The sequence below is a fragment of the Sturnira hondurensis genome, unplaced genomic scaffold, assembly GCF_014824575.4.
Source record: "Sturnira hondurensis isolate 20B ecotype Veracruz unplaced genomic scaffold, ASM1482457v3 Scaffold0004525, whole genome shotgun sequence".
Taxonomy (NCBI): Eukaryota; Metazoa; Chordata; class Mammalia; order Chiroptera; family Phyllostomidae; genus Sturnira; species Sturnira hondurensis.
The window spans coordinates 223,190-250,408 of record NW_028077156.1 but is presented as its reverse complement, the minus strand read 5'-3'; the positions used below and the strand labels follow the sequence as shown (position 1 = coordinate 250,408).

At 35.3% G+C, this 27,219-nt stretch overlaps 1 protein-coding gene across 2 annotated transcripts in view; it reads right to left on the bottom strand.

Annotated features, from left to right (window-relative positions):
• Positions 1–27,219, bottom strand: part of RBM27 (RNA binding motif protein 27) — an 82,203-nt gene that overhangs the window by 31,735 nt on the left and 23,249 nt on the right. The window contains exons 5-14 of one of the 2 annotated variants that reach the window (XM_037045919.1): positions 26,567–26,760; positions 25,555–25,818; positions 23,440–23,730; positions 20,340–20,474; positions 12,112–12,276; positions 10,394–10,543; positions 7,508–7,652; positions 6,789–6,942; positions 2,296–2,574; positions 811–951 (exon numbers count right to left, since the gene is read on the bottom strand). In XM_037045919.1, the coding sequence (XP_036901814.1) occupies positions 811–951; positions 2,296–2,574; positions 6,789–6,942; positions 7,508–7,652; positions 10,394–10,543; positions 12,112–12,276; positions 20,340–20,474; positions 23,440–23,730; positions 25,555–25,818; positions 26,567–26,760 (1,918 nt within the window). The remainder of the gene's footprint in view (positions 1–810; positions 952–2,295; positions 2,575–6,788; positions 6,943–7,507; positions 7,653–10,393; positions 10,544–12,111; positions 12,277–20,339; positions 20,475–23,439; positions 23,731–25,554; positions 25,819–26,566; positions 26,761–27,219) is intronic. The other variant, XM_037045920.1, reaches the window with a different exon arrangement.

The following is a 27,219-nucleotide window of genomic DNA, read 5'->3' as shown; positions in this document are numbered from 1 at the left end:
TAAGCGACCAAGAGATAGCCAACCTTTCAGATGCACAGTTCAAAACACTGGTGATCAGGATGCTCGCAGAACTGGTTGATTTTCGTCACAAATTAGATTAAAAAAAAATGAAGGCTACACTAAGTGAAATGAAGCAAAATACACAGGGAACCAACAGTGATGGAAAGAAAACTGGAACTCAAACCAATCCAGTGGACCAGAGGGAAGAAAGAAACAACCAAGCAGGACAGAATGAAGAAACAAGAATTCAAAAAAATGAGGAGAGACTTAGGAACCTCCAGGACATCTTTAAACGTTCCAACAACTGAATTATAGGGGTACCAGAAGGGGAAGAGGAAGAGCAACAAGTGGAAAACTTATTTGAACAAATAATAAAGGAGAACTTCCCCAATCTGGCAAAGGAAATAGACTTTCAGGAAATCCAGGAAGCTCAAGAAGGAACACACCAAGGCACATCATAATTATTTACTTAAAGTATATTCAATGTTTGGCTTTTAATTATAACAGAATCCTTTATTATGTTCTTAATTAAAGAGAAAAATTATAAAAGATATGAATTAATAAAGCCATTTACCCCATTAAGAAATGTCCAAAATTCTCAAATTCCTATTTAGCTTCAAACAGAAAAAAAAAACTTTAGCAAATTTCTGGCCGAATCATGGAAATTAGGGAAGTATACTTGCCACACTTACATTAGCTGTCACTGATTTGAGAGAAATAAGACATTACAAATCTGAATAATAACAATTTGTTAATTTCTTTGTGTCACTGACAACTCTAAACATATCTGAAGTTCACCAAAACACATACCTGGCAATCCTCTCCAGCACCACCTGACTGATTCAGTAAGTGTGCTGTATCACTCTGATTAGTACTTGCATGTCCAAGACGATGTTTCACAGGAACTTTGTTAAGAACATATGTACCTGGTGTCTGTGGTTTGCTCATCATCTGCATATATAAAATAAATATATATGTATATGGTAAAAATTTTTTAAATGCTTAAGAATGATACAAATTTAAGATAGTGATTATCCTGGAGAGAAAGGTAAGAAAGAAAATGGAAAGAAAAGGTGCTTTAGTTATTTATTTACTTTTTAAGTGAAGATACACCAATGATTGTTATCATTCATTCTTTTTTGGATGTCTGAAATACATCACGACAAGTCTACAGCCATACCACCCTGAACTCATCCCATCTCATCTGAAACATGTCACAACAAAACGCATGCATACAAAGTGTATATACTCATACAGAGAAAATTTTCTAATAATTTTAAAACTTCTTTCAATATATAATGTTTTGACAGATATAAGGGTTTTAATTGACAGCAGCTTACTTATAAACTAATAGTGTTATGACCACCCCTGAATATGTATTCATCTTAGACTTCATTAACATAAAAGGGTCTAATGATCACAGAGGTGATGACATTACTCTTATATATATCATTTAGCCAAAGTCTAGGGGAAGTATTCACCTTTGGGCCCTAATATGAAGTGGGACCTAGACAAAACAAAAGCAGAGATAGGTGCAAATAAGCAGGATGTTGAAGTTAAGACTACTTAAGAAATAAGTTAAAAAATATCTGAATGCAATTAAACAAAATACCTAGGAGGAAATAATCATGATCACCAATATCTAAATGGTTTTAATGCATGGTTTAATGTTTGTTCTTCCTTTCCTTCATCTGTTCACTGAAATGTATTTTGAGCAACATGTGCTAGGTCTTGTTTTCAGGCACTAGGGATGGAATGGAGAGAACAAAAATCCCATTCCTTACAGCTTCTGTTTCCGTTTTAAAATGAAGAGAATTTTTCTACATGGAAAAAAAGTAGAACAAAAGGATGGGTACAAGGGTGACTGATTCTAATCCCAAAACTCCTACATTCTAGGTTCAGAATTGTTCAGTGGTGGACTTTAATATTAAGAAGAATCACTAAAGGTATTTCTTAAACATGAAGATTTATGGGCCCTATATCTAGAGATTGACTATAGGTATGGGAAGACAAGGTGCAGGAATTTGTACCCCAATAAGTGAGTCTCAAACTTGAGAGTATAAAAGAATCATCTAGAGGGCTTGTTAAAATAAAGATTCTTGGGCCCTACCACAGGAATTCTGATTCAGTATGTTGGGGTGAGGCCCAAGAAATTGCTCTTAGGATATTAGATGCTGCTAGTCCGCAGATCAAACTGAAGGGCTGTAATGTAGAAGACCAAAGGACCACAAACTAAGAACACCAATCTAAAGGGTGGGACAAAGGACCACTAATTCCCTGTGAAAAGCAGATTACCTTCTGGATGCCTCCATGTACCGTTGCGGGAGAAGACTGCTGATGAAGGTGCTGAGGCAGGTGATGGTGCTGCTGTGACAAGTGACTAAGTGTTTGCTGCTGTTGCAGGAGCAGCTGTGCTGGGGACTGTAGTGCTGGTTGCTCATTATTCTCTCTATACCACAGGACTCGGATGAATCGGTTGTTTAGAACTGCTTCAGTGCTGGAAATGGCTTTCCTGGCCTCCTCATTGGTAAGATACTGGATGAGGGCTGCTTCTGGATCTCCCTTAAAAGCAACCTATGAGAGAAAAAAAAAAGCAATTAAAACCAAAAACTCAGATATTAACAAATAGTTAAATGCAAGTAAATTAAGAATTCAGAAGTAGAAAAGAGCCTGCTGAAATCCATTATGAATCCTTTGTAAATAAAGTTCTCTATCCCCTAAAATATATGCCTATTTCAAAGTTACATATCGAAGAATGCTAGATTCCTCCATGATATCTCACATTCAAATTAACTCCACAGAGAGAAAATATTTTCCAATGAGAAACAAAACACCCCATACAAACCCAGAAGAAAAAAGGTGGGTATTTATATAATCTCAGGGTTTGAAAAAGCCCATGTAAGCATACCTATAAAGGTAGGATCCATAAAGGCAAGCAGCAGATTTGGCAACATAAAATTTTATAACCTGTCAGTCCAAACATGACATAAACAAAATGAATGACAAGTGGGAAAAGTTATTTTTAACATATATGGATAACCAAAGGCTTGAAAAAGCATTATTATAAATGTCTTCCATAAAAAAGGCAAAGACAATGGATAGGTAAATCCAAAAGAACTGTAAGTGGTCTATACAGTCTACATAGTAATAAAAAAAGGAAATTAAACAATTTTTCACTTAAACTCATTTAAAAAATTTAATGGATGCATATTACATTGTTGATGAGGTTTTAGACATTGCATTTGGGGGTATCGATTGGCATACCTTTTGGAGAACAATCTGGTAGTTCAAATAAAAGGTCTTAAAATTCCCTTTAATTCAGCAATGCACCATAAAAATTAATGAAAGCTTTATCCATTCGGAGGCTCACCAGAGCATTGTTTTTATATAAAATAAAAGAAACAACATAAACTCCTAACCACAGGAAAGAGTTCAATAAATTATGGTCTATTGCTATGGACTGAATAATGGCCCCTCCAAAATTCATTATGTTGAAACCCGAAACACCATATATGACTATTTAAAAATAAACTTTTAGGATAGGCTTTTAAGAGGTAATTGAGGTTAAATGTGGTCATAAAGGTGGCGCCCTAATCAGACAGGATTGTTGGCCTTACAGGAAGAGGTATCTTCCCTTTACCATCTGAGGACATAGCAAGAAGGTGGCCATCTACAAGCCAGAAAGAGAGTCCTCATCAGAAACCATTTTGGTCAGCACCTTATTCTTAGATTTCCCCCAAATAAATTTTTATTGTTTAAGCCACCTAGTTTATGGAATTTGTTATGGCACCTGAAGCAGACCAATACACCCATCTACACTAAGCTAATTTTTCTAAATGACATAAAAAGAATACTAACCTAGGAAAATTTTAAGAGAAAAAAAGATAGAGACTTTTGGTATGGTCTTATCTTTTGCATTTTTTTAAGTGTGTGAAGCATTTTTAAAAAGAGAAAGTGTGTGTATGTACATATGTATTCTTCCATAAATAAATACAGTAAGTCTTTTCATCAAAAGATTAATACTTGTTATTGCTAAGGGTGCTTTGCTTATTTACTTTTATTTAACATATTCCCAATTATCTATAAAATTAAACATGCATTACTTCAGCACTCAGGGGGAAAACTTGCTCAAAAATCTCTCCAAAAGTACACAATGCCTCAATTCTTTGAAATATCAAGTCTCCTTATACTACCTTCTTAAACTCAGTTATATAAACTGTATTGTTGTTTGATGGCAACACTAAATAACAGAGGAAACTGACTGAAATTCTAAGTAGGCTTAGAATATTAAGTAGGCTTCCAAATATCCTCAATTATACCATAACACCCATTCACGAATTTCCCATTTCAAATATCTAGTAAGTAGAGAGCAAAATACAAAAGCTACAATTTGACGTTAGAAAACATGTTGTGCTGCCTAAAATTCTCCGAGTTGGATGATCCTTAAGCAATAACTACTTCACCACAATATAAAAGTCAGTTGGTAGACAAAACTACAATCTTAGAAATTACCAAGAATCTCACCTACCTAGTTAGAATATTAAAGCAGGCAATAAAGTCATTTCTCCAGAGATAGAACTATAAAAGTACAGTAGCTAGCATAGTGTCTTTCAGGAAGAAGTTGCCGAAAAGAACCAAGTCAGTTTAAAAAACAAATTCAGACTTCCAGCCAAGATGGAGGCGTAGGTGGAAACACTGTGCCCCCTCCCACAACTAAATTTAAAGACAGCGAAGTCTGAGAAACAAAGACGCAGGCAAAACATTGAAAACTGAACTGTATGGAAGTTCGACAACAATGAACCACTCAGCCAGACCAGTAAGAGGGGTGGAGTCAGCAGCAGAGCGGGGTCAGGCGGGAAAGATCATTCTGTCTGAACCCAGGGGCAGAGGTGGAGGCAGTTGGTGGATCCCAGGCATGGGGTGGCGACGGGCAGACCCAGTGAGGGCACAGGGCGGCTGGCTGGCTGCATTCATTCACACATTCTCACACAGATAAACCAAGCGAAGGAGTGAACAGTGAGCCAGACCGCTCAGGCTAGGGCCCCATCGACGGGAATTAGAGCCTGAAAGCACCAACCGGAAAGACTTTCTCGGGGTCAAGGGGCCGGGAGAAGCACCCAGGCTCACAGAGTTCATTGGAGAGGCCCACAGGATCCTGGAGAGTACAAGGGGCCACAAACCTGGGAACCAGCACCAGAGGGGCCCAATTTGCTTGTGGGAAGCCACATAGGGGTCAGAAATCTGAGAGAGAGTGGGACGGGGCAAAGCACCATATTTTTTTCCCTCTCTGACCCCGCCCCCACATACAGCATCATGACCCAGAGACTGGGTTGTCCCACCCTCCTGAACACCTAAGGCTCCACCCCTCATACATAACATGTGTGAACAGACCAAACATTATGACTCAAGAACAGCTCAAAGCCCCAGAGCCTATAATTCTAAGTGACCAAGAAATAGCCAACCTTTCAGATGCACAGTTCAAAACACTGGTGATCCGGATGCTCCCGGAACTGGTTGATTATAGTCACAAATTAGAGGAACTGTTATGAAGGCTAAACTAATTGAAATGATGGGAAATGCACAGGAAACCAATAGTGATGGAAAGGAAACTGGGACTCAAATCAAGGGAGTGAACCAGAAACAGAAAAGAAGGAAGAAACAAGAATTCAAAAAAATGAGGAGAGGCTTAGGAACCTCCAGGACGTCTTTAAACATTCCAACATCTGAATTATAGGGGTACCAGAAGGGGAAAAGGAACAGCCACAAGTGGAAAACTTATTTGAACAAATAATAAAGGAGAACTTCCCCAGTCTGGCAAAGGAAACAGACTTCCAGGAAATCCAGGAAGCTCAGAGAGTCCCAAAAAAGTTGGACCCAAGGAGGAACACACCAAGGCACATCGTAATTACATTAGCCAAGATTAGAATGAAGGAGAGAATCCTAGAAGCAGCAAGAGATAAGGGGATAGTCACCTACAAAGGAGTTCCCATCAGACTGTCAGTGGATTTCTCAAAAGAGACCTTACAGGCAAGAAGGGGCTGGAAAGAAGTATTCCAAGTCATGAAAGGCGAGGAGCTCCATCCAAGATTGCTCTATCCAGCAAAGCTCTCATTTAGAATGGAAGGGCAGGTAAAGTGCTTCTCAGATAAGGTCAAGTTCAAAGAGTTCATCATCACCAAGCCCCTACTATATGAAATGTTAAAGAGACTTAGCTAAGAAAAAGGTGTTGAAAAATATAAACAGTGAAAGGACAGCAAACTCACACTTCTTGACAACCACACCTAAAACAAAAGCAAACTAAGAGGACAGCTAGATCAGGAACGGAGCCATAGAAATGGAGATCACATGGAGGGTTAGCAACAGGGGAGTGGGAGGAAGAGAAGGGGGGAGAAGGTACAGAGAATAAGTAGCACAGATGGTACGTAGAAAATAGGGGGAAGCACCGGAGTAGTATGGGAAATACAGAATCTAAAGAACTTGTGACACATGGACATGAATGAAAGGAGAGGAATGGTGGGGGAGGGGTGTGCAGGGTGGAGGGGAGTGAAGGGGGGAACTAGGACAACTGTAATGGCATAATCAATAAAATATATTTTAAAAAAAGTAAAGAAAAAAATAATAAAAAATTTCAGCTTAACAATTCCATCATCAAATTAGACATACAGATATGTAGTGATAGCAGAGATGATCAAACTAATCACTGACTCTTTTAAACAAGGTCAGCTGGTAGAAATATTTTCAAAAACGCTAAAATGCATGGATTCTGCCACCAACATAGTCACATGTACCTGGATGTTCACAATAGTTCCAAATTTGCTGAAGTGTTCATTGAGCTTGGTGATGTTGTTCAATTCCTGAGGGATTTTCTTGACTTCTAATTTGGTATTTGTATACTGATTCTTTCTCAAGAATCCTGATTTACTCTGACTGTTATTTCCTTGCCTGAAAGGAAAAATAATAAATCTTGGTTAATTCTCATACTTTATGCTTGGCCAAGGGATGGTATGTCAGCAAGAATGTAAGGTTGTATTTATTAAGAATGTCTTTTGTAAGCACTCAAAATTCTTCAGGAAGTACTAAAAATTTTTTACATCCTTATTAAATAAAAATCACAAAACTAAGATTAAAAATCACGCTAACAAGATCAACCACAATAATCAAGGAATCTAACATTCTAAAGCAAGACCAGAATAACATTTTTTATGGTGCAGTTTTTAACTTCTGCAAGAGTACAGAATTTTTTCTTTTTTATTCATTTCCAGAGTCTCAATTCTTAATATTGGGCTAAGCCTAGAAATAAGTAAATATAAATTATTAATATTTACAATATTACATTCTGTTAGCTTTTCAATTTTTTAACACATTCTAAGGGTATCTCTGAGAATGCTACCTTTGAGACACACAGAATGATAATTATTAATGACAACTCTTAATTATACAAATTTACTAATGCAAACAAAATAATAAAAACAATTATCAGATGTTACTAATTAGCAAATTATCTTACTTTCCCAGCCAAGGTTTCTTTGTGAGTGGCCCTTCCAAACCACCCACTGCTCTTTTTCGGCTATCTGGTTCAAGAACTACTCTGGTTATGTTGCTATTAATTGAAACAGGAACTGGAGGTTCAGTCTGGATGACAATGTTAGCAGCTGTTGAAAACAAAAATTAACATTACTGACAATGCATTACATTTGGGGAATTTCAAATGATTAACATATTTAGTCCAAAAGCTAAGAATCACTGTGAATAGCACTCGACTATTTCCTTTTCAGAAAAACCTAAGCAAAACATCAATTACCTCCTTTTCCTCCTTTTTTAAAAAACCACAGTATCTGAGTTTAAAAACAGGCAATCCCAATGTAACAAATCATTCAGGCAAAGATCATTAATGAATGCAAAAAAAATAGAATCAGTGAAAGGTTGTTGGAGAACAAGATATTTATCTGGTGCCAAAGTATCACTCTATGAACTATTCACTTTACAATGGAGAGACAGAACAATGATGAATTATCACCTCAGGCAAACAATCAAACTCAGCACCATGAAGAGTAGTATTATTTGTTTCCTGATGTAATTAAATAAGAAGTTCACCAGGATAGGCTATTACTATGGAATTATAATTTTCTTATGTGTGACAGTATCACAGTAACATCTAAGAATAGGACTACGTCTTATTCTTAGATGTAAACAAAACTGTCACGATCTACAATTTTACGTGGTTCAAAAAAAGATGTGAGGGGATGAAGAGGGTAAACGGGGCCAAATATGATTGATGGAAGGAGACTAGACGTTGCACACTGCAATATACAGATGATGTATTACAGAACTATACACACTTGAAACCTATATAATGTATTAAACAATGTCATCCAATAAATTTAATTTTTAAAAAAATGAAAGGGAGGAGGAGAGGAAGTCAGAGCGTACAGGCACGCAAGCAAGCATTTGTGTCCAAAGGTGAAAAACGTTAACAATTGGCAAATCTAAGTGAAGGTATTCAGGTGTTCATTGCACTTCTTTGATTTTCTATAGGTTTAAAAAAATTTTAACTTAAAGTTGACAGGAAGAGCCCCAAATCAATAAAAACTAGCACTTTTCATTTACAACAGTTAAGATTAAAATATTATAAGAAACTGACCTTACAATGGATTATTTCTGGGTGGGAGGAAGGTGATGAACAAAAATGTAAATTAACACAATATAATGCCTGTTAATACTCTGAGTATTCTTCTTATCTTTAGCAATTCCATCAAAAGTAAAATCAGCAGCAAAGAATGATATATATAGGACTAAATACTACAATAAGAATGGGGGTTGCTTATGGTATTTTCCATTTCATCTGTGTGAAAGGAAAATTATTATAAAGATTCAGCCCTGGCTGGTGTAGCTCAGTGGATTGAGTGCGGGCCTGGGAAGCACACGATCGGGGTTCGATTCCCAGTCAGGGCACATGCCTGGGTTGCAGGCCAGTTCCCAGCAGGGGAATCACGAGAGGCAACCATACATTGATATTTCTCTCCTTCTCTCCTTTCCTTCCCCTCTAAAGATAAATAAATAAAATTAAATTAAAAAAAAAAGATTCATTCATTTATATATTTCTTAAGCATCTGCTATAACTCAGTAATTGTATTATACCTTGGGTATAAATTAGTAGTAAAATATGATCCCAGACCTTCTAGGACTCTCTGTTTTCAGAGGCTAATGAATGAGAGAGCAATTGTGATGACATAAAGCACTCTGGAATGTAAGATGCCATTATGTTGTCCCTAAAACAGTTACCATCACCACCTGTTATTGCGTAATGCTGTTCGTGACTGACGTGATTTATAAAGAGACATAGCTAGAGGTTGAGTTTCTCAACAAGACAAAAAAGCCTGTTGTATAAAAACCATATAACTTCTACACTGACAAAGATTAATGGGTTACTGTATATAAATATACAGACAGATCAGGCTAATGACAAAGACTTGAAATTCTAAGAATATGATCTTCCTGCTAATTACAATAATTTGGTAAAAATATATACTTTACTATAACATAGAAGGTAAGAGCATATTCTTTGGAATTAGGCCAGGGTTCAAATTTCAGTTCTGCTATTAAGAGCTACATGACTTGGGGTTAAGTTCTTTAACCTCTCTAATCCTGAATATCTTTATCTATAAAAAGACAATAAAAATAGTACCTTTTCAAAAGATTTGTTGGTAAGGAAAATAAAAGATAATAATAGATATAAAAGCATTTGGTTTAGTAACACCAAACTGCTGACCCGTAGTGGTGTTAATAGTCTTAGTAAAAAAAAGTTAAAAAATCAGGATAGGAAAATATTCACTGTATAATTAAAGCAGAAAAATATTGTTAGGTTGGAGTATGGCCAGTCATTCAAACTGAATTAAACACTGAAAATCTAACTATAATAAAAAATTGAAATCTCATCATATTCACCCAAATGTTTTTGAGAAGGAAAAAGGAAGTTATCAACCCATTCTGTAGGGTTCTCAGTTGTTACTAGTGCAGAATATAGCTCTTACAAATCACAATACAAAGGAGGCCCTTAAATAATTGGTTCATTCTTTGAGGACAAGATCCTAAGTTACTTCATGTTTTTACACTTAATATCTAGCACAGTGCCCGGTACATAGCTAAACAGCCTAAAGTCCTACCAAAAAAGCAATTAAATACCACCAGTATTATTTTTATTTAAACATACTTTCTGATTATAGCTTTAAAACAAACTTTGGAGATAAAGTTGTTCAAGAACATTTATTTAGTTGATTACATATCACCCTTCAGAGATAGTATGTAAATACTTTTAGACCTCAGTGAAGTCAGAAATGTTATTCTCAACTCCTGCACAACACTTATCATCAGAAAAAGTTTGAGGTGCTCTCACCTCTTGGATTTGCATCCATATCTCCAGATGTCAGGCCAATCAGGTTTGGGCGCTGTGTCTGTGTTCTTGAGAAGAACTGTCTGTACTGAGATCTACCAGAACTGGTAATACTAGGAGCTTCTGGATTATAACCATCTGGTTCGTATGTATCTGAGGAAAAATAAAACAAAACATATAACAAATCAGAGCATATTTAAATAATTTCTCATTACTATAAAATAAATGGAAAAAAGTAAATTTTCTTCAATAAATTTAATTGTATCAATCCACATATATTTCTGAACTACAGTATATAGATACACCTATCAGAAGAGAAAGAAATAAAAGTGCTCCATCACAAAATAGAGATACACAAATCCATTCTTATTAACTATTGATATACTTCCAGATGTATTTAACTAGTCATTTTTATCCTATATATTAATCACCTCATTCCAACTTCAATGGACATTTTTAAGAGAAATTTTCACAAACATGGAACACTTTATATAATAGACTGGTTGAGTTTTCCTCTTTCGTTGTGTCGCCAACTCCTAGGTACTCTTTTAATTAGAAGAAAAATAGATCTATTATTTAGGTTATCTGCATTTTAAACTGGGGAGATAATAGCTGGTTTCATACATAATATTTCAAATATTTTATTTCAAAAAGCAAAATAAGGTAAATTTTATATTTATCAATGTAATCATTATGTTATTACAATCCACCCCGTCAATGCCACTTTTATCATGTCCTTTTTGTTTTCTCTACAACTAAAAATTCATTTTTAAAATTCCAAAACTAAGTATTTTGTTAGTATTAAATAATTTTGGAATATTGACATTCAAATGAAAGGGTTAAGATCGAGTGAACATGCTGATTTTTGCAAATGTGATTTAGAAGTGCTTGCATCTCTTACTTTTTCCCCTTTAGTGGAAAAATTCTTTGTAGCATTCATATTAAATTTCAACTAAAAGATCTTTAATATTGACCAATCATTTCTGTGATTCAGGGTATAAGACCATCAAATTATAATAAAGTTTTCAGGTACCATTTGGTTCTCTTGACAAAAAAAAATCTACTTAAGGCTGCAGAAAGTTTTAAAGAAGTTACATAATCACATGACTTTGTTCTATAATTCCTGAGAATCCAAAGAACCCAAGAAACTTTAAAAAGTCCTTTAGTCAATTATAATAAACTGAAATCTAAAGGCAAAGTGAGAAATATTAAAAACTTCATGACATACCCACAAAGCAGTACATAGATCGTCAAAATGTACTTGTCAGTGGGAGAAATGAGTTTTCAAGAAATTACTGTATTATACAGCCAGTCCATACAATAAAGGGCAGGGGGAGGGGGGGACACATTTGTCCACAACCAGCATGAAACCAGATGTTTTAGTTTTGTTTCAAAAGAATTAGCCCAGTTTTTCTTATAATATGTAACTGATTAGAAAGCTATCAGATTAGAAACTAGTTTAAGAAACAAGCATGACTTTTGTTACTAAGGCAATGAAAGTAAATACAGAAGACACCAGAGATGATAGACACACATGAAGCCTAATCATCTAGCAGCCACTAGGGACAAACCAAAGAAGCAGAAGAATGGGGTGGCGGTGGGGGACACACTAAGAGCTTTAAGAGGAATTAGTGATGGCACAGCCAAGGTCATCTCTTAGGCTAGCCATCTTATGGTACAAAAGATCAGAGAAGTGGATGGCCATCTGTAGCAACGCTTACCTGGGACCAGAGGGGTGGGGCTGGAGACTGAGGTATGGTACCCAATGGAGGATCCCATGAGGTTTCGAGGTGGCACCAAACGAGCTGCCAACAGAGGAGGCGGTGTCCCCAACTGAAGTCGCTCAGATGCAGCAGCACCATGTTCACGAGAGTACATGGGCTGTCCTATAGAGGAAAGAATAGGAGGGCAGCTGGGATTGAGAGTCACAAGCTTCGCTTAGGAAGTGATATACTTCCCAGATTCCAGCCAAGAACAGAGAAAGTACACCAACAGGAACAGTATTTGAGGAAGAGATTACTGAGACTTCTTTCTAACTCAAGAAACAGATATGCAAACTGCTTAGGATGCACTGAGGTATAAAGAAAGAGTAAGAATTAGGTAGTATGACTGCATAATTTTCATCTTTTATAAGCTTAGTGGAATAACTATATGCTAGTCTTACCCAAAACTGAACAATCAACCATGTCAAGTTATTAGACAAAGGAACCCTGTGCTATTATTAGTCATGTAGAGTATTGTATCCAATGAGACATGTGGTTATAAAGGCTGGCACATCCACTAAAAAACAAATAAACAAAAATGCTCCTCCTCAAACTCACATAATTTCAGGTTGGCACAAAATGTACTCCCATATCTGGGAGCAGAAAAAAACAGTAATAAAAGAACTTAAAAAAAAAAAAGAAACACCACCACAAGCAAAAACCTCAGATAACAAGAAACATTCAAAAAAAATTTTTTTAAAGAAAAAATTAAAATAGTGAAAAGTTGTTATCCCATGAGCAGGTAGATAACTAATACAGAGAAACAAACCAAAAAAAAAGGACAAACTCCCAGATAAACAGATAAGCCACCACTGTACATATGAAATTATCTCAGATATTAAGAACCATTTTATGAAAGAGAGAACCTTTAGATCTTATACACAGATGCAAGAATATCAGACTCAAGGAAGACAAATTTTGTAGAACAAGATTAAAAAAGAAAAACTATCAAGGAGCAAAATCTCTCTTTATAGTACTTTTTCACTGACTACCCCATATGAGACCTAGTTATAAGATTTATTCAGTATTTTATAACTAAAGTTAGACATTCACTATGTGACACAAGACAAAATAAAGTGAATACAGAATCTTTTAAAACACCTGATGAAATCACCTTAAAACCTGTGAAATTTCACAAGATTTTTAATTACTTAATAGGACAAACCACAAAGCAACCATTTTATTTCACAGGAAATGTAGAGGGAAAATAGATATGCTAAACTTTTATTACCTTCTCTTTCCTATATATGGAGCAAAGGAGGTGACACACAGTATTAGCAGAATAAACACTATGGATTCAGCACCAATATTTTCAAAAACTTACATTAGAAATAGATCAATCATTACATTGCAAAAAACAATTTAACATATCCTCAATGATCTAAAAATAGTTGTGAGGATGACCTACTGCAGAGAATTCCTTGCACAACGAAGTAGCATGCTAAGGAAAAAACAAGAAGTACAATCTCAGGCCATGTGACTAGTTTAAATTTGTGATACAGGACTCTGTATAACAGTGTATTTAATTAATTATCTCAAAGTAAAGTGGAAACTAAAAGGCTAGTTTGCACAGTGTCTTTTTTAAAAACAAATGACAAAGAACATGCGTTCAAACACTTTAGAAAGATTGTCATTTATTCAGATGAAACCTAATTTTCTTCAACACCAATTGAAGTCTCTAAATACTATTTCAAAATTAAATAGTTCTGTTGATAAAAGACTGTTTCTAGGTCTGGGAAGGTATGTTATTAGATGAGCCTGGTGGTGCACCTTAGTATACCATATCCTCCCAGAAGCAAGATGGCTATCAAACACTAGCCTGTCAAAAACAAAACCACCTGCAGGAGCCAACATGAAGAAGATCCAATGATCAAAGACGAAATGTGGACCCTGAAAGGGCTGTAAGGGAGTGAAATACATTAAATGTTAAAAATCCATGAGTTCATTATGATATTTAAAAAAATACAGTGGTCCCTTCTGGAAGATACTAAGAAACCAACTCATTATTCCGAAACTGGTAAGTAAAAGGAAACAAACATTTATGCTGTCTTTCCTGCAAAAATTTCAGGTTAACCAAATAATTATCACTGTTTGAGTTTTACTTTGTAGAATGCTAGCCAACAAATGTACAAGAAATTATGTAATTACAATATGACACTTTTATAACTGCTAATGAAACAACAGATCTAGGCAATAATCACAATGGCTGCCAAAACCACGAGCAACCTTTAAAATGGATGGATGGGGAGGACAACACCTGTACACACTGATGAATATTTATAACAGAATGGAAACAACTAGGTTATCATGTACATAATACTGTACTGCAGTAGGAAGTATATAACCCCATCAAAAAATATTCATGCCCAAAAAAGAAAAAGCCAAATATGAACCTATTTCTAGATCTAACCAATTTTCAGGAAATACAGGGGACAGAGGAATGTTTTATATGACACCAGGAGATGCAATGTCCCAAGACCAGAATGTAAAAAAACAATTCTCCAGGACAAATGACCTGTTTCTTTGATAAATAACAAGGGAGGAAAAAAAAGAAACATAAGGAAAATTGTTATAGATTAAAAAACTTAAAAGAAACATATCAACTAAATATAGTGTATAACCTTGCTTGGATCCAGCTTCAAATGTATCAGCTGTAAAAGAACATTGACAGCACAAGTGGGAAACACCAATACTGAACTCACTGCATATTTGACAAAGGGTAACTATTATCAACTTTTGGGGGAGTGTGATAAAGCACCGTGATTGTATGTGTTTCATCCTTATCTTTTAGAGAAAGATAATTAAGTTTTTACAGATAAAATGTTATGTTTGGGGCTTGTTCCAAAATAATCAAGTCAGGGGTGATTTATATATGAAGCAAGATTAACCATATGCTGATAACACTGAAGATGGTAAATGAATGCATAAAAACTACTATAGAGTATTTACTCTCCTGTGTATATCTGAAATTTTCCAAAATAAAAAGTTTTTAAAAAATCAAATAGGTTATAACAATGATGAAGATGAGCTATTCACAATGTATATACAGTCAACTCAGTTTTAACCAGTGCACAATGACTGGATAATTCCAGACTTCAAACACGCCAAGCTCATGTTCCTATCTTAAGTTGGTCCTATCTTACATGCCCGATAGCAACATTTTCACATTATTATTAACTCTAGTGAGTTGAAGATAGTCTTTATTCAAACTCGAATTTTAGCTACTCTTTTTAAGTTTCCTCATTTTGTCTTTTAGTGTATTCACAGGGGAAAAAATTCTAAAATAAATTTTAAATGTAAAGCCCAATTAGAAAAAATATAAAGCTATACCTCCTAATTGCTGGCCAAATTTATCATGTATGTTCTCTATTAGTGAACTCACAGTCCCTCCCTGGCCCACTTTCTGAAGTTCTAGGGCCTACACCACGCCTAGTGCATAGCAGCAACTCAATGAAGAGTCATTTAAAGAGATGAGAGCTTATTTATTAAATGTATCCCAATGATAATTATTTCTTTGGGTGAATATCACTATGTTGAAATGGGCAAAATGATAACTAATGCAATACAAATCCAAGTCATAAACAAGGGGAAAAATAACTCTAGACAATATACAATGATTCTGCTGGATACTGAGTCACTTCTCTAAACTTCAAAATCCACAATTCTGCACAAAGAAATAATACACATTCCACAGAATTAAATGAGCAACTTTGAGTTTAGGAATATAGTGTTTGAATAATCTTACACTGTTAATAATTGGAAATATATTTTCAGAAAGACGAAGATAATTTATGTAAATTTATTTGAAGGTGGACAACTGTCTTCAGCCTAAGAATCAGGCTCTAGAATCCATAACATTATATTATACTATTACTTTTCCACACACCTAGTACAATAAGCTTAGTAGTCATAAAATATTTCTACTCTGTCTTCTTCAAAGAAGCAACAAAACCAGACCCAATGTAAGACAGAAAAGAGGCAACTTAAAATGATCCTGTGAAAATGAAAATAAAGGATACTGGCTAAGTCGATGACTTCAAATTTGAGTAAATTATTCAAATATTTCAGAGGACACAGCTGATTTTAATAGGTGTAAAACACCACTGTCTTTCCAGACAATTCCAATTACACCTCATTATTTAAGTCCTTTTCAGAGTATCTGTGACACTTTAACAAAAACAGCAAAATTTCAAAGTTTTTTTTTCCCTAAACCAGAACCATTTGACATTAACTTTTAAATAGCATACATCCTACCTAGTTTCACAGTTGGTTAATTGTTTTTTCCTCTTTTAACATTCAATTTTCCTCTTCTAGAACTACTGATAATTATAGACTAGATGAGGGTTTTGTTTTTGGCAGAATTAGGTCCTTTGTCACTTGTGTTTCTGAGGCACTCTGTTCATTTAGATTTAATACACTATCACTGGTTTAGGGTTTTGTTGTTATTGTTTTTATATATTTCTTTCCCATTATTAAATATTTGCTTCTTAAGAGAAAAATTGGCCCTGGCTAGCTAGTGTGGCTCAGTGGATTGAGTGCTGGCCTGGGAACCAAAAGGTCACAAGTTCGATTTCCAGTCGGGGCAGGTACCCTGGGATACAGGCCAGGTTCCCATTTGGGGGCAGAAGAGGCAGCCAATCACTATACCTCTCACACACTGATCTTTTTCTCCCTCTCTTTCTCCCCTCTTCACATCTCTAAAAGTAAATAAATAAAATCTTAAAAAAAAGAACAATCGTTCCTTGTTTATCTGTATGTTCTCAGTATATAGCAAGCATTGAGCACAGTCCTATTTTTACCCCCCAAAATCCCAATTTCACTGTTGTTTCCTTTGGGTCCCTAGTGACATAATTTTCACAAGTAAATGCCATTTGATACACTGTTCTTCACTTACACCACTTTGTGTGCTGTGAATTTTAATGGTAATTTTAATAATAAAATATCCATAATTTTAACTTCTCAACTTGTTAACTTTTCAGCATAGCTCAAGTTCTCTATTACAATGCAAAGCTACATACATATAGCTTTTTACCTCATTTGAACTGAAGTGCTAATTTTTTTGAAAAGTAAACTTGAATAATTCTCAAAGGCAATTTTTTAAAACACAGAAACTATTTTTTTAAAGATTTTATTTATTTATCTTTAGAGGGGAAGGGAAGGAGAGAGGGAGAGAAATATCAATGTATGGTTGCATCTTGTGCACTACCTGCTGAGAACTGGCCTGCAATCCAGGCATGCGCCCCGACTGGGAGTTGAACCGCAATCCTTTGGTTCACAGGCTCGCGCTCAATCCACTGAGCCACACCAGCCAGGGCTCAGAAACTATTTTAAATCAACTGAATAAAAAGATATAAAAAGTGTATTATTGAAAAACTATACCAAAAAAAAAATCCCTTCAATGTTTAGGTTGTTATCAGAAAAAAATCTCTTTTCAAATTTCTTCATATATTTTAGAATCAAATTTTAACTTTCAAAAAAGGAAAAAAGTAGTTTGCATAGTAAAAGGGATTTAAATTGTCCAACATAAATATTTTCTTTCAATATATTCATTTGCCAACAAACTATGGTAAAACTCTTTAGAGACACTGACACAGATGTAAGACAATCCTCTAAAGCTTTAATTCACAAACGTCAATGGGAAGTTATCACCTTTTACGGGTCTGAGACAAAACGGGAAAACATATAATTAATATTTCATAAAACTGAATATATAAAGATTGTCCTTTATCTTGGGGTACTTTATGCGTCTTTCTGGAGTGTAAAAATGTATTTAAGAGAGTCTTGCTTTAAAAAATAAAAAGTCTTCAAAAAACATGAGGTCAGATATCTCGTTCATCTTGTCTCTTTAGTGTCTAGCACAATGCCTGGGACATAGTAGGCCCTCAATAAATGCTGAATTAATTAATATTAAGTTGAGTCAATGAAATGGTTAACTTCCAGGTTTTTAAAAATTAAAATCAAAATTAAATTTTTATAGAGTAAGTCCCAACGTTAAACTTCATATTCAAACAATAATTGCCAGAATTTTTAACAATTAAAACAATTTTGATCATGAGTCACAGGGCTAAATTTAATAGTATGAAGATGTGCTACATAAAATAGACTCAACTCTCAGATAAATAATCCATGTTCATATTTATAGTTCAAAGGCATTAAGAGATAATGTTAAGATCTGATTCAGGGGGAAGAGATGGAAAAAAGACTGATAACTATTGAGGCTGGATGAATTATACTATCTTATTTTTTAGATAAGTATAAACCTACCTTATGTAGGTTTGAAATTTTCCAAAATTAAAAGATCAGAGACACAGTAAAACAAACATGCACTGTAAAATAACACTATAGTAATTAGAAGACTGTGAGATACTAAGTGTGAAGCAGGAAGAACTATTACTTAAGAATCAGATATGGTTTCTGTTCTGAAGCTCAGCTGAACATAAAGTTTATATACATGAAAAGAAATCAAACAATAGGCCTACATACAATTGTTCATCATTATGTAATAAAAGCTCTTTGATAGGGTAGGAGTTCAGAACAGAGCAATAACATTCCCCATGTATGTAGAAAATTTGGGCATTAAAAGAATAGGAGAGGATATTACTAGGAATGAAGGTAGAAAAACAAATTGAGCCATGACAGGGCATAACCTACCTGACCAGAGAAGAGGCAGGGAATACTGAAAACTCACTACCAAGAAGGGTGAGGTAAATTGTAGAAAAGAGTTAGAAGCCACAGAGAGAGATTCATCTATGATTTCAAAGGAAGTAAGTGACCACTGACAATATCTCATGAAGAACTCACTGTTGGCTCTCTCAGAAAAATTAGTTTAGCAACATCATGTGACACAACTTAGTGGGGTGAAGCCAGTAGCAATAATCCTCAGTATTTACTGAGGGCCTCGTATGTGCCAGGATTCAAGTGTGGATGAGGGCAGAATTTCCTCAAAACAACCTTAATGAGGTGAGTAATGTTATTTTTTTTCCAATTTTTTTATTTAATTATTTTTCAAGTACAGTTTTCTGTCTATTACTTCCATCCTCCCCCTCCCTCCCATTTCCACCCTTCTCAGTTGTTGTCCATGTATCCTTTATATAGGTTCCTCTAAATCCCTCCCTTATTTCCCCTGAGTAATGTTATTATGATCTCCATTTTAGAGAACAGAAAATTGAGATACACAGACAAGTAACTTGCCCAAAGTCACAGACAGTAACAGTGACAGAATGAAACCAGGATTTGAACCCAAGCTTAAATACTTTGCTGAACTGCCTCCCCATAATATGATAGAGATGAAAAAGTATTAATGATAAACAGTTATATAAAAAATAAATTTATTTATAAAGTTACCAACTACCTTATTTTTATGTTTTTAGAGAAAGGAATTTTTTAAAAGCTCTGGTAAACTAAAAACAAGAAAAAAATCACCTGATAAATAAAAAAATTAGGATCCAGAAAAAACACATTACTACAGTTAATTATAAATACCACAAACAGCCTAACCACTAAATATTACAATTTGAATTATGCTCTCTGTCTTCATTTCAGCATACAACTTAAAACAATTATTAGGCACACTTTATCCAATTTTTGTATCCTCTTAGGAGATAAGCCCTATGTTTTAGAAATTCAATCAGAGAAACAAATTTTTTTTTTTTAAACTGTATTTTTTTTAAGATTTTTTTTATTTATTTATCTTTAGAGGGGAAGGAGAGAGGGAGAGAAACATCAATGTATGGTTGCCTTTTGTGCGTTCCCTGCTGGGAGTTGGCCTGCAAGGAACTGGCCTGCAACCCAGGCATGTGCCCTGACTGGGAATCGAACCGCGATCCTCTGGTTCGCAGGCCCATGCTCAATCCACTGAGCTACACCAGCCAGGGTCAGAGAAACAATTTTTTAACAGAAGCTTCAAAATAAATTACCATTCGAAAAATCCAAATGTTGCTACTCCACAGCAGAGCAGATTTCTCCAAAACACAAGGCTTTGCTCTTCTCTCCCATTATCACAAAAATTAAAATCCAACTATATAGCATAGCTACACTGTAAACTACCCTGTATATACAAATATAATTTTACATAGCACAATCCATTAGAATACAAATTAAATATATTTTTAAAAAGTATAACATTGATATAAAAAACTTGGCTTCTCTATGCCCTAACAATTTTAAGTCAAATAACAATTACTTACGTTCTGAAACTGTATAAAGGAGGTTCTGGGGTAAAGGAGGAGGTAGTCTTGCTCCCACTGGTGCAAGATTGGGCACTGCACTTGTCCCAGGCTGGTCACGGTTGTTTATTAAACTTGACTGTGTTATGGGTGGTCCTGCGATAACAAAAAGTGAAAGACAGAGCATTAATATACAAGTACCAGTCTGGATATTCATACTTAAAATACCTACTTGGCTTAGAACAGATTTAAGGAATTTTTAAAAAATATTTTATTTGGGGCTGGAAAGAAGTATTCCAAGTCATGAAATCCAAAGACCTACAGCCAAGATTGCTTTATCCAGCAAAACTTTCATTTAGAATGGAAGGACAGATAAAGTGCTTCTCAGATAAGGTCAAGTTCAAGGAGTTCATCATCACCAAGCCCTTATTACATGAAATGCTAAAGGGACTTATATAAGGAAAAGATGATGAATAATATTAACAGTGAAAGAACAGCAAACACACAGGTATTAACAACCACACCTAAAACAAAAGCAAACCAAGAGGACAGCTAGATCAGGAGTGGAACCATAGAAATGAAGAACACATGGAGGGTTAGAAACAGGGGGGTGGAAGGAGGAGAAGGGGGGAGAAGGCACAGAAAATAGCACAGACAGTAGGTAGAAAATAGATAGGGGGGAGGGCGAGAATAGTGGGGGAAATATAGAATCTAAAGAACTTGAGACACGTGGTTATAAACTAAGGGGGGGAGAATGGTGGGGGAGGGAGTGTGCGGGTGGAGGGGAATGAACGGGGGGAATAGAACAACCGTAATGGTATAATCAATAAAATATATTTAAAAATAAAATAAAATATTTTATTTATTTATCTTTAGACGGGAAGGGAAGGAGAGAGGGAGAGAAATATCAATGTATGGTTGCCTCTTGTACATCCCCTGCTGGGGACTGGCCTGCAACCCAGGCATGTGCCCTGACTGGGAATCGAACCTCGATTTTTTTATTCGCAGGCCTGCGCTCAATCCACTGAGATACACCAGCCAGGGCTTAAGGAATTTGATATATGGATGCTTAAACACTGTGAGGTTACATAATTTAAATGACAATTTATTTCTAGAACAGACAAAACTGTTCTAGGGTTAAAAAAAGCAGTTATTGGTAGACCCTGGGGGATGGGAATAGAAATGGCTGGGAAGAGACTTGAACAAACAATCTGGGGTGATGGTAAAGTTCTATAGAAGTCTTAAGCTAATGGTAAACATGTTTTATGTATATTAATGACTGAATACAACACACTGTGAAACGAGTAAGTACATGAAAATGGAGAGATTAAAAGATATGTGATAACACAAATATACTAAAATGTTCATTGTAAAACCTAGATGTTGAGTATATGGGTGTTCAGTGTATAGTTCTTTCAACTTTACTGTTTGCTTAAAATATTCCATAGCAAAATTTTAGAAGGAAATGATAGTATAGGATTTAACTTTTATTCTGAGAATTCCTTAAATAAAGAGGCTATTTTCCTGAGAATAAAATCTCAACTTGAGTTTTATAATTTTACCATTTATGTGACAGTACTAAATATTCACAAATGCCAAGTTAAAAGAACCACATTTCTATTGACCAAATCTATGCATTAAAGGTCTCAAAACCTTCAGAAACTTGAATAAAATGTGTTCTATAAAGAACACTGCTAGCCCTGGCTGGTGTAGCTCAGTGGATTGAGCATGGGCCTGCGAACCAGAGGATCGCGGTTCGATTCCCAGTCAGGGCACATGCCTGGGTTGCAGGCCAGTTCCCTGCAGGCCAACTCCCAGCAGGGGACGCACGAAAGGCAACCATACATTGATGTTTCTCTCCCTCTCTCCTTCCCTTCTAAAGATAAATAAATAAAATCTTAAAAAAAAAAAACAAAAAAAAAGAACACTGCTGCAGGAAAGCTAGGTGATAGGTACATGGAATCTAAACTAAACTATTTTTGCAACTTCTTGTTAGTCTAGCATAATTTCAAAACTAAAACATAAAAAAAGGAAAAGTTAAAGTAGTACTTTACCATGTAAAATGAATGACAATCATTTTTTAAAATAATAATTTGCAACCTCCTGGCAATGTGAAATGTCATCAAGTATTTTCATATATCTTCGCACACATACAAACTATTCACCTATTCTTCAATTACATTAAAAAAAATTTGGCTTTACTTCTGTTTCTGATAAATTAGCAACTGTTAAGATTTTTAAATGATCATTTTCAAACATTTCTTAATCTTAATTTTAGTAGATTTGACCATAGCATATTAATTATTATTTTTTTAAAGATTTTATTCATTTATCTTTAGAGGGGAAGGGAAGGAGAGAGGGAGAGAAATATCAATGTATGGTTGCCTCTTGTGTGTCCTCTGCCAGGAACTGGCCTGCAACTCAGGCATGTGCCCTGACTGCGAACTGAACCGCAATCCCTTAGTTCACAGGCCTGCACTCAATCCACTGAGCCACACCAGCTAAGGCTTAATTATTATTTTTATAAAAAATAAAAACAAGAAAAAAACAGTCCTTTCTGTGAACAGACTCACACTGAAGTATATACTGGTAAACTGATGACACCTGACATTTACTCCAGCAAAAATAAGTAACCACCCCCCAAAATTGGGGGAAGGGTGTAGGGATGAGACAAAAACAGACGAATATTGATAATCCACTAAAACTGGATGACAGTACATGTGGTACATATATTATTCCATCTCTGTGTATATTTGAAATTTTCCATAATAAAGCATTTTTAAAATTACTTCATTATTCTTAATTTTTCTTTAAAGCCTGAAAAATTTCATTAAACTACTGGCATGTTTTTTTCCTGATATCTTCAAAACACTGGCTTTCTTAAGATGCTATCAACTAGCAAGATTTTGACTCCAGGTCAATATAACTTAGGTAACTGCGGATAAAACTCACACTTTGGAGAAACTACAAATAATGCAACACAACAATAGATGAAAAAAGGGAACAGCATCTAAATTCTATTATTAATTTACTTTTAAAGACTAACTTTAGCTGAAAGAAATGGGTTCTTCGAAATATAATTCTGCACTAAAGAAAGAACAGTCAATCAACACATACTTACTTGGTATGGGAAGCACAACAGAAGGCGGAGGCTGGCCATGTCCTTGGGGAACAGGAAGTCTCATATTGTGGCCTGGGCCTGGGCCTGGGCCTGGGCCTGGACCTGGACCTGGGCCAGGGCCAGGGCCTGGCCCTGGCATTGGAGGCATTAACATTCCAGGAGGTGGTGGAGGAGGAAGCCCAGGAGGTGGAGGGAAAGGAATCATGCTTGGCAGAGCAACTTCATCAACAACCAAGGGATCATTTCCATGATCAAACTGACAAAGGTCACCAAGTACACAAAATCCTCTTTCTGTAAGAATAAAAGAAGAATCTTACTATGATCTACTTAAGAGTTCAAAAAACAAACAAAGTAAGTCCCTGAAAAACCCTCCAATCTGATTTATAAAGTGTTTTTTCTCCAAGGAGTCTAAACCCTTCTTGAGTGTTATTGTTAATCATCACATATCCCTGAGGTGAAGGCAGGTGTACTCTGCTTTCTACACTCTAAGACTATGATCTGTTGAGATAGCAAATAACAGAGTGAAAAACTGACTACAGTCACTATTAACCTATTTGGTATGAAATTTTCATAATAAAAATTCAGGTATTTTAAACAAATAGCAATTTAACAAAGGCTGGGAATATGATGGAGGGAAATAAAAGGCTTAAATTAGATGATCTAATTTCCACTACTATTTTCATGATATTATTCTAAAGCAACTATTCTCACTATTTCTGCAAGTTGAAACTTTAGTTTAAAATCTTCAACCCTGGCTGGTGGCTCAGTTGGCTGAGTGCTACATTCCCAGGTGGGGGAATGTGAGAGGCAATTCATCAATGTTTCTTTCCCACATTTATGTTTCTCTCCCTCCTTTCCCCTCTCTCTAAAAAATAAACAATACCTGAAAAAATAAAATAAAATATTCAAGTGGACATCATGTACTGGACTGTTCACTGCAACATTGTTTATAACAGCAAAATATGAGAAACACTCCAAAAGTTCATCAATAAAAGAGTAAGTTAAACACATTTTTGTACATATACGGCATTAAAAAACCTAAAACACATTGAGGAAGTTCTTTATATATTAATGTAAGATGACTACCAGGAAATATTTATTGTTAAGTGAAAAACATTAGGAAGAATGGGAACAGTATAGTCCCAGCCAGTGTGGCTCAGTTGGTCATCCTCCCACAAACCAAAAGGTCACCAGTTCAATTCCTGGGCAGGACACATCTGGGTTGTAGGCTCCGTCCTGAGGAACATGCAGAAGGCAACCAGGCAACTAATTGATGCTTCTCTCTTACGTACGTGTTTCTTACCCTCTTTTTCTTCCTCCCTTCCCCTCTCTAAAATCAAAAATAAATTTAAAAAAAATGTAAAGAATGTAAACAGTATATTAACAGTGATGTAAAAAGGGGGGAGAAGATATGTATTTGTTTATGTACATATGCAGAGACTATGTTTGGAAAGATACACAAGAAATTAGCTACATCAAATAGGCTTTGTGAAGGAAGCTTTGTGTCTAGGGAGACTAGGGTGAAAGTAAGGTAATGCCTGAATTATGAGTTTATTCTATTCCTTACTTTAAAATAAATGAAATGTAAAAACATATACATTCTATATTTATAGAAAAAAAGTTATGTCTGTGATTTGCTTCAAATACTATAGATCAGTGAGAAATGATGGGATATAGATGAAAATAATTTAGTCACTGTTGATGTGAAGTCATGGACACACTAGGGTTAATTATATTATTTTGTCTACTTATATAATATTTTCTTAATAAAATGTTTAAAAAAATACACACCAATTCATTCAAATGGAAAGTCCACAAATAACAAAGTCCCAGCACAAAACACCAAAGAAGTTGTAACTCTTAATGTCTAACAGATTCTGTGGTACACTTAAGTGATTGGAGTAACAAAAGCAAAATACAAAAGGTCAAATTTGAACCCTCTCTTAACAAGAACCAAACTACTAAATTAAACAAGTAAATAAACATTTCTCAAAAGAGATTCACCTCCTCATTCACTTCTTTTAATAAAATCTGAAATTCAATGAAAAGTTATGCAATGTTAGCAACATCTGCTTTACTAGTATTTTGGGGTACAGCATAGAAGATAATGTTTACCATCATAATCTCTGCATCGCCTCTTTGGGGGTGGGTTTCGACTGAAAGAATTGGAAGAGCTATGATTGTTATAGTAATTGGACCAACTCTCCGTTGTGTTTTCAGAGTGGTGCGCAGGTGCGATCACAGTAACAGTGCTGGGGATAGTCTGTGCCCCAGAGGAATACTGCTCAGAAGAGTTTGGAGGTGGTGCAGACACAGGCACATACGAACTCTCCAAGTCATTCCTTTCACTCTTAAATTTGGATCTTTCCCTGTGCTCTGCTTTAGAAACAAAAATAAGAAATGAATTAGATCAGACATTTATTCTTACAATGTCTATTTTTTTCACTTAAAAATAGAAAAGATGAGAATATTGAAGCACAATAAGCTTACTGAGCTATCGATATTTCAAAGTGCTTTCATTATTAATGTATTCTAAAGGCAGGAACATCAAAAAAGTGATATATCTTGACCAATGACTTGTGTAGAATCATCTTCTGTAACACCAACACCAATACATAATGAAGAAAGGCCAGCTTCTTCTCTCACATTTAATAAAAATGCTATCCAAGAATTTACTTCCAAACTAATATCCCATGAGATCAGTGGTTGGGATACCAATAATCTACTTACATTTTTTCTTTTTAATTTTTATAAACTCAAGGGAATCTTAAAGCAAATCTTTTTTGGGGGGGTCAAGGAGATGGGCCAACAATCTTCTTCCTCCAGAGGTAGCTTTGTTGATTAAAGGATATTTATTTCTATTATATAAATGACTTAAGTCTATACATGTACATACTATGATACACTTATAAATCACTTCTTTTGAGTCAAACTCCTTTGACACTATCCAGAGAATAGAGCCCTTTGTAACAAAATCAGTATTAAGTTTTTGGAGACAAGTTATACATTTTACACTGCTCAGATATATTAAAGGTACATTTGCCTTTAAGAGAAGTTTCCGGTACTCTTGTGATAAAGGAAGATAAGCAACTATGGGAGTCTTTAAGGGGAAGCCTCATCTACTCACCAACATTCCTATTTGGATCTCGGTCTTTACTACGCCCCCTACTTCGGCTTCGACTTCGACTTAGGCCTCGGCTCTTACTTCGGCTCTTACTCCTGCCTCTTCTCCAGTCATACTTCTCACGGTACAATTCATTTCGCTCAAAGTACCTGTCATAGTCTCTCCACTTGCCATCCTCTCTTTTCTTCTCACGTGTTCTATAATACACAGATATAAAAGCCATAGGTACACTATAGAAACCAAGTCTGCAAACACATCAATGGTATGAAATACCCTCCTTGATACATCAAAACTCATAACATCTATGCTTTTTTAGAAAGCCATAAAACCACTACATAATTTCTCTAATCTACTACATGAAAAGAAACAACATTCCCTCAAGTACACGGGGAGGGGAGAAACAAGAGAGAGAGAGAAAAAAAAAAGAGAGGTAAATCCAAAGTATGGAGGGGGTGGGAGAAAAAGATATTTAAAGCTAGAAAAGAAGTCTCAAAACAAAGTTTTCCTAAATAAAGACTAATTTTTTGATGGTAGGCTGATTATTCAAAATATAAAATGAATTAATTATAATATAAAAAAGCTATGGATTATTTTAATACTAAACACCCCTAACCGAATGGAACATTTCATTATTATTCTCTAAGGAGATTGCTCCC